The sequence below is a fragment of the Chenopodium quinoa genome, unplaced genomic scaffold (genome assembly GCF_001683475.1).
Source record: "Chenopodium quinoa cultivar QQ74 unplaced genomic scaffold, ASM168347v1, whole genome shotgun sequence".
In the NCBI taxonomy this organism is placed as follows: Eukaryota; Viridiplantae; Streptophyta; class Magnoliopsida; order Caryophyllales; family Amaranthaceae; genus Chenopodium; species Chenopodium quinoa.
In genome coordinates this window covers 13910891-13919302 of record NW_018743292.1, presented here as the reverse complement: position 1 = coordinate 13919302, position 8412 = coordinate 13910891, and the positions used below count along the sequence as shown (strand labels likewise).

Here is an 8412-nt window from a genome sequence, read left to right as displayed (position 1 = left end):
TGCTTGAAATCGATCCTGAAAGCTGCGGTCATAATGTTCTCATCTCCAATATCTATGCAACAGAGAAGAGATGGAAGAATGTAGTGAGTGTGAGAAAAGCCATGAAAAACAGAGGAATGAAAAAGGAACCGGGAATCAGTTGTATCGAGGTAAATGGTGCAGTGCATGAGTTCACAACAGGAATTCAGGCACACGCACAATTTGGAGAAATTGATGATATGCTCAGGGAGATGCTCTGCAAACTGGAGGCAGCTGGTTACAAGCCAGATACTTCTGTAGTACTGCTTAACATAGAAGAGAAAGAAAGAGAGAAGTCACTTAAGTATCACAGTGAGAAGATTGCCATGGCTTTTGGCCTTATTAACACAGCTCCCAGTACTCCTATTCGGATTGTAAAAAATCTAAGGGTTTGTGACGACTGCCATACTGCTACAAAACTCCTCTCCAAGATCTATAAGAGGACCATCATAGTTAGGGACCGTATTCGCTTCCACCATTTCTCAGAAGGATCTTGTTCTTGTGGTGACTACTGGTAATGCATTACAAAAAGAAATAGGGAAAGATACTGAAATGTTATATAACTAGGAAGTACAGTATATACAGTTGAAGCTTACAGCTCTTTCACTTGAAAATGACATTCTCTAAATGCCATTTGCTCAAATAAGTGTACAAGATTTAGCTGGTACAAACGAAGGAATATAAAGCCAATCAACCAAGCCACTGCTGACAACGTCTGTCCCCAGTACCCCCAACAGCACGACGAATGCTGATCTTCTCATTTGAGTACTTCTCTTGAAGAGATTCAAAAGCAGTCACATCAAGCTTACCGGAAACTGACTTCCCTTGTTTTCGACGATTAAGTTGCTCTCGTATTGAAGTCCAAAGTTTCCCTATAGCATCCCTTTGTTGAGAGGTGAACCGTGATACATTGTCATAGGCATGTTTTACCAGTATGTCAATGACAGTCTGACACCTACAAATAAGATTCCATCGTTGTTAGCACAAAAAACGAGAATGAAGTAATTAACTTGTAGCAAAGGGGCGCTAGAACAAACCATGGGATTTTATAGCGCTTTGCAGCTATCTCCAAACAATTGATTATGGCTTCTCTTTGTAACCTCAGAAATCTCATCATCTCTTCTTCATCCTCCTTCCCTTTATTATTTTTTGCTTCTTTTTTCGGTTTACTTGAGATAAGAGCATCAAGCCCAAAAGGATCGAACTCTTCTTTGGTGGTAACCTCATTAGAAAGATCAGAGGGAATCACATCCTGGCTTGACTGAACCTCTCTACTTACCCTTTCCTTCTCATCTTGAAGTGCTGCAACTTCCTCAGCATCATCTTCCTTGGTTGCAACAGGAAGATTGGATATCAAATCTTTGACGCGACCAGCAGCTTTTGAGAACTGCATGTAGCCCGAACAAGAATGTTAACCTAGGTAGCACACACGCATTATAAGCTCAGGAAAGTACATTATAAAACAATTTACATCAATGAAGCTTCACATTGGCCAGAATGCCAAAAACTATAATCAGAATAGAAACTAATGTAAGAAAGTCAAGACAGCTACCAGCAATGGTAGAGCTTAAAAACTTAAAAGCTTCACAGAAAAAAAAGGGGCTGCCAACTTGCCATACGAAAAGTAACTGTGAAGAGGTCTATAGATGAAGAACTGTAACTGCTTCCCTAAGCCATGCATTTTCATGTACCTCTCCAATCTACAAAATTTGCTCTTTACTATTACCTCATGTTAGTTACCGGTGGAGAGTTGGAGACAGGAAAGGAATACTCATCTGCTTCATGAGGTTAAGATCAGAGGAAATATATAGTTTAAATAGAATAAGCTACCTTTGGCATTGTGTTCTTATGAATTATAATAGACATGGATTTCAGTAGAAAACTTATGATCTGTTTCTTGGTTCTTGACTTCTCCATTCTTTGTTATTATTTTAAGGAATACTAAACCCTCTCTAGCTGCAACTAAATTATTAATTTTTTTTTACGTATTTTTCATCTCCCAGCCCCAAAACTGCCATATAAAGAGTTAATTGTAGACCTTTCAAAATAGGTGACACGCTGGTGTATTGATACTTAGGTTACACATGTGTAGGGTTTGGTGGTTGGATGTATCTCTTTGAGACACTTAAAATTGACCAGAGCTTTTGTTGTAGCTTAACCAAAGGATTGAAAAAACTTCCTCATTTATACCTTCTCATCAAGTTTGCAACGATTGAAAATCTGCTTATCTAAATTTTCATCTAATTTCTGGTATTAAACTTCATATATATTTTAGTCCCAGATATATATATATATAAAAATGTATAAATTGTTATAATGGCCAGTTGGGCTCATAAGTGAGGTCAAAGACATATATTTGCATGCAAGTAAATAGAGTTGCATGTTCCCCCTCCGCACCCCCCACAACACCCGAGCCATCCATAAAATTTACAAAAACTACTCTAGAAATTTATCTTCTGTTATTTATAATATGAACCGCAGAGAGAACTTTATAAGATATGTCAATCAATGAATAGATGAGCAGAAGCATATGAATATTAGAATACCACAGAATGAAGTGGTCCAACAGAAGGTATAGGTTGTAAGCTAATAAACCCATTTACAAGCACAAGCATGAAGTCACTGTGGTGTATAAGCACACCAGTATGCATACGCTAATAGTATTCATCAGGTCAATGATTTCTGTACACAAAGATGTAATTTCCATCACCATGTTTCTGCAACCATTTAATTCCCTGAAGAAGACATGTTGACAGGAATAATGCAATAAATAAAGTATCTCCTTTTAGCATAAAACCCATTCTGATCCTATTTGTCAAACGTAAATCTCAAATACCCTAGCTTCTACATTTGGCAACTCTGAACTGCTACAATACCATCCAGTTAGCCACAGAGGCACAGAACATCCTAGAAATCACAGAAACACTGAAGGGTAAATCCTGCTGTTCTAGTAATATTTTGGAAATGAGAGCATGTAAAAATGTTTATAAGAAGAGACACTCAGAAAAATTATTTTTTGCCAATTTCCATAACACCTTGCATCTAAAAACATTTTTGAAATTTCTATGCCACCTCAATCACAATTTTTTACAAGGGAAAAATAGTTTGTAATCCCCTTCTTTGTTCTTTCATCATTGTACTGATCTACACTTAAACCAACACAAATTCATAACGCAAGGCCCAATGAGGTCGTCACTTATAATTTGATAGGCACAAATAACCTTTATTCTAATATAAATTATTATCCAGCAGCCATGCTAGAAAATCACTATGGACCAAAAGTGGTAACTAATATATAAGGGGCAACTCTGACCATAAGCTTCTATCTCACATAAATAACACATGCCATCAAAAAACTCATTCATCAATCCATCCTAGAGTAGAAAACAAATCACTTTGAGCATAGAACATTTGGCTAATTCCTCTTCTTAGACCAACTTTATCCCATCCTCAAAGATGCATCAAAATCTCCACAGCAGATTGCATGCATACCAATATTGTACACAATCCACAACTAAATCGTAAGATATTCTTCAGAAATATACCAAAGAAATAAGCCCTAATAGGGATCCTTTATTTCTATACACTGTTTCTTAACTAGATCTACAGGCATCAGCCCTCCACAGGTGATAAAGCATTAATCATCACTCGATCTAAAGAATACTTAATTACAAAAAACTAGCAGCTTTATCATAATAATTCATTAACCCATACTGCCATCCTTTAAGCTACAAAATAACTATGGGTTGCAAAGTCATAACATCACAAACTCATATTTTAATGCTGAATAACCTATCTATGATAGTACTCACAGTATATCATCATCTCTACTTTTCTTCTTCTTTCTTTCTTTCTTTTTAAAAAAAAAAATTAGTAAATGATATCTTAAGCAAAGTTCCAAAAATGCTTACCACAAAAGCTGTCATCAGTATACAAGTCATTTGCCACCACGGCTCGGATGGTCCATACAGTTAGTTGATTCTTCTGCTTCTTATTCAGACACTGCAGTCAACACAAGGAGAGTCATCTCTACAGAAATGTATCAAATATGAAATCAACAATCATAATAACAGAGATAACCACGCATTAAAGATCATTGAAAAACTTACATCTTTTGCATCTTGTGCCGCAGAGAACAATGCATGATAATCTGATCGTGCAGAAGCATTATTGCATGAAGTAGGCGAAAACATTGCTGCTTCCAGTATGGAAAAGAAGTGATCAGCAGTTTCAGGTTTGACACTTCCAGCCTGAATCAACTGTATAGCCAACTTCGAAGCTTTACTGAACTTAGCAGAATTTCCGATGTGGGAGGCTATCTTCTGCATGGCCTCAGCAATTTGTGATATAGAAGCATCCGTGGAGGTTTTAAACCTCAATTTCTTTCCAGATCCAACCTCTGAAATGAATTAAAAATAATTCAGCACCTTACTAGCATTTTAGTGCCATGCTTAGACATATATAGTCATAAAAGATCATATAAGAACAAAATTTCTCTCAAGTCTTTCCATAGCTCGAAATGCTATGAAATGCATATGGAATTTGGAAGGTTGCTGTAAGAAAAATAGCAGTCAGCAATTGAAAATTGATGATATTGTCTCACGTGAGACATCCCAATACTAAAACAATTTTCAGTAGGTTCCTCTAGATCAATCTATATTCGCAATTTCAGCAACTAAACCAGACAAAATTGAATCTTCATTGACTTATTGCTTTCTAGAAACACAAATGACTCAAGATGTCTTGTGAAAAAATTGGAAAAAAATCTAGATAAAAATTATTATCACCTACGACAGGAAAGAGTCAAAATTATGTGAAACCAGGAAACTCCTTAATACCTGAAGTCAAAGACAAAGGTAAGTCGAAACTTTGCAGCTTCAAATATCAGACTCTGACCAGTGTAGATAAAACAAGTGACATTCCTGAGTCACGGATCAATTGGCATCACTTATGCAATAACCATAACAAAATAGCGATCTAGTAAACTAATTTGAAAAATCATTACCATGAAAATGTTGCACAGATAGATATAACAATTCAAACTCACCCAGAGCGTAAGATTTTTATCAGCCACGTGCCATTTTTTAGATCATAAAATGATACCTTGAACTGTTATTGATTAAAATTGTTTCATTCCCCAAACTAGCTACCCTTAACTAGAAACACTGTACAAAGTATAGTATAAACCAGATCTAAGAATTTAAGCCTGGCAACAACCCTTGATTGCCAAACTTTATCCAAAACCGAATCAACCACAAAAAATACCAATCCTTGTTCATCTCTGCTTATATAGAACCACTATAGTAACAAGACGAATTCAAATCCACAATGACCCTTAACCACTGAAATAATCCAAGCAAATCAACCATAACCAATATCATTTCTTGTTTCAATACAGCACTGCTTATCTAGAACACTCTAGTAAACAAATCTATGGATTGCGACAACCCTAAATTACCGAACTTTATTCAAAAGCCAATAAATTATAATCAATAACATTTCTTATTTTTGATGAAAATTGTTCAGCTAAGCTTATCTAGACCCACTAAAGTAACAGACCTATAAATTCAAGTCGAAAACGACTCTTAATCACCAAAACTCAATCCAACAGCGAATCAACCGCAATTAACATCATTCGAACCAATCACCAAAACTCCAAAACCATTTAATCTTCAGCTTTCTCTTCTTAGAATCATTCAAGTCTAAAAAACCAACTTTCCCTACTCAGAAACCCTAAAATGACCAACCCCTTTAGTTCAGGTCAGCAATAACTCGTAATCACCAAAAATTTATACACAAATAAATAAACCAACAATCAATACCATTCCAATTAACAATCAAAATGCATAAATTAAAACATGAAATCAAAACTATACACAATTACATAGATAAATTAAAGTAATTGATTAAAAAGGGGGCAAAATAACCTTCATTTGGGGTAGATTCTGGAGGCTTGGATCGTTTGAAGGCGCTTTTGAGGGGAGGAGGAGGGAGTGGAGTTGGGTCTTTAATAATACTAGTTGTTTTATTATTTTCATTGATTTTGACAGATTTGTGAGGTTGAAGATGAAGTTGTTGTTCTTGTTGTTCTTGAGAAGGAGGTGAGAGGTATGAAGGAGGTGGTAAGTCGCCAAATAAGTCACCCGCCATTGTTGAAGGTTGAAGGTTTTCTCGCGCTCTCTGTTGCGCAGTTGCTAACTTGCTTGTGTATATGGAATTTACAGAATTGCAGGCTTTGCAGCACTAAAGATAGATAGAGTGTAAAATAAATTGAATGAGTAATTGATGTTGAAATAAAGAAAGGGAATTCAAAAGGTCAAACATAGGCATCCGATCGGACGCGCACCGTTTGATCAGGCGCGAGAAGAGTTGCAAATTCTGGAGTTTTGCCGTCTGATCGGCGCGAGAACAGCCCAGTTTTTGACTGGTTGTTCGCCTGACCGAGCACGAGAGCAACCCAGTTTTCGACTGGTTGCTTCCCAATCGGGCGCGAGGTAACCCGTTGGACTCCAACGACTCTCTCTTGGATTCCTCTTCTTGATTTCTAATTTGATTCTTTGCAACCCCCCATTTAAGAGGTTGATTATGTTGATTAAATCATTATGTTTATTCTGATTTTATTCCCTCATTGATGAAAATATTCTTCTTTGATTTTCTATCTTCCTCCATCCATCATTATAAATTGAAGGATGATTTTTCTGCTTTTACGCACTTGAAAAATACTTCAAACACATATTCTATTTTGGGCATAAATTACTTGGCTCCAACCTTCCACCCAAAAGTGCTTTTGAGTGGAAGTGGTGTGTTAACCTTAGGGTGAAAGGAATGGTGTCCTTCCAACAAGTGTATTCTTCCGGTAGAGGGTTCAGAATTATTACAGAGCTAATTCTTCAGTAAGGTCAAGTGATCGGAATGCCTAGGTGGAGGCCGCTTCCGATCAGTAATATCGATGTGCAATTGATGTTACAGCTTAATCTTAACTGAACCCTTCGGGTCGAACCCAATCGAATCACCGATCCGAGACGACGAATTAATCCGAAAGGATTTAATGAGTCGACAGAGTTTTACGAATACAGACGTCGGACATCGAGCCTAGGGCGTCGAGACCGAGCGTCGCAAAAATCACAATCGACAAATATGAGCGTAGCCATAGCTAGGCTAGGCTAGCTCATCATAGGCACTAGGCGCGCCATAGCAGCCCTAGCATCATGCCTAGGCGCTATCGCAGCCTTAGCGTGATGGCTAGGCACCATGGCTGGCTATCGCTAGCACCAGGCGCGCCAACACAGCCCTGGCATCATGCCTAGGCGCTATCGCAGCCCTAGCATGATGTTGGGCGCCATCGCAGCCCATCGCAAGCCAGCAGCATCACTAGGCGCACCATGCATGCCCTAGGATGGCTGGGCACCATCGCAGCCCAGGCAGCATCACTAGACGCACCATGCGTGCCCTAGGATGGTTGGGCACCATCGCAGCCCAGGCAGCATCACTAGGCGCACCATGCGTGCCCTAGGATGGCCTGATGCCGTAGCAGCCCTAGCATAATGCTAAGCGCATGGCAGGACCACACGCACCAAGCACAGCTAGTGCTAAGCGCTGGCGCATGCGTGGTGCGCGGTGCTTGGGCGAGGCATGTACGTGCATGGTGCACGGTGCATGGCCGAGGCAGATGCGTGTGGCTGTGCGAATGTGTGCGAGGGGCTAGCAAGCTAGCAACGTCAAGCCAAGCATGCGTGGCTTGCTAGAAGCACGCATGCTAGGCATTGCGTGCGAGAGAGGCTGATGCGTGGCGCGCATGATGTGCGAGAGGCCAGCATGCGTGGCTCGCTAGCAGCACGCATGCTGGGCCATGTGAACATATGGTGCAGCGATGATGCGTGGGATGCTGGCACCAGCGCCAGCACGCACCAGCCAGCACCAGCGCCAGCACGCACCAGCAAGCACCAGCGCTGCTGCTGGGCTTGTGCTAGCATGCTGGGCTAGCTGGCACAGCCAGCTGGCGTGCTAGCTAACAGTTGGCCAGCAGCCTTGGTTGAGGCGGTTTGTGAGGAGAGTGGGGACCAAGGCTTTGTGAAAGCCTTGGGGAGCAAGGCATTGGTCCCCCCACCTCTCCATGGTCCTCACCTAATACTCTCTCTCCCTTTGACACTTGTCGAATTATAATTGCATTTATTTATTGATTTATTTTAGAAATAAATTAATTAGCAAATAAAACATTCTCCCACATTGGTTGGGGAATGAAATGCAAGGGTTCATTTCCCTATAAATACCAAGCTTGGGTATTGGGAAATGAACAACCTTGAGTGGAATTAAAAAGGCAACTCTAAGAAAGAGTAAACCTTTGATTCGTAAAACTCATAGTTATTTTGTCTGGGTCTTGACTAACCTTCAAGA

At 39.6% G+C, this 8412-nt stretch overlaps 2 protein-coding genes across 2 annotated transcripts; one reads left to right on the top strand and one right to left on the bottom strand.

Annotated features, from left to right (window-relative positions):
- Positions 1-6: 6 nt before the first annotated feature.
- LOC110737161 (pentatricopeptide repeat-containing protein At5g48910) lies at positions 7-564 on the top strand. Its single transcript, XM_021917540.1, has one exon. It carries the CDS (start codon positions 102-104, stop codon positions 534-536), a length of 435 nt encoding a protein of 144 aa, XP_021773232.1. The 5' UTR covers positions 7-101; the 3' UTR covers positions 537-564.
- LOC110735992 lies at positions 554-6363 on the bottom strand. Its single transcript, XM_021916159.1, has 7 exons — positions 5946-6363; positions 4128-4417; positions 3930-4020; positions 2855-2925; positions 2565-2672; positions 1056-1429; positions 554-973 (listed from the first exon to the last, which is right to left on the bottom strand). The coding sequence occupies exons 1-7, from the start codon at positions 6166-6168 to the stop codon at positions 709-711; spliced, it is 1422 nt and encodes a 473-aa protein (XP_021771851.1). The 5' UTR covers positions 6169-6363; the 3' UTR covers positions 554-708.
- Between the last annotated feature and the right edge of the window lie 2049 nt (positions 6364-8412).

Excerpts from the sequence above, each read along its gene's own strand:
- LOC110737161 (XM_021917540.1), top strand. The coding sequence starts at position 102 with ATGAAAAACAGAGGAATGAAAAAGGAACCGGGAATCAGTTGTATCGAG.
- LOC110735992 (XM_021916159.1), bottom strand. The coding sequence starts at position 6,168 with ATGGCGGGTGACTTATTTGGCGACTTACCACCTCCTTCATACCTCTCA. Across the intron at positions 4,418-5,945 it reads AGAATCTACCCCAAATGAAG|AGGTTGGATCTGGAAAGAAA; the intron begins GTTATTTTGCCC and ends AATTCATTTCAG. Across the intron at positions 4,021-4,127 it reads CGGCACAAGATGCAAAAGAT|TGTCTGAATAAGAAGCAGAA; the intron begins GTAAGTTTTTCA and ends TGTTGACTGCAG.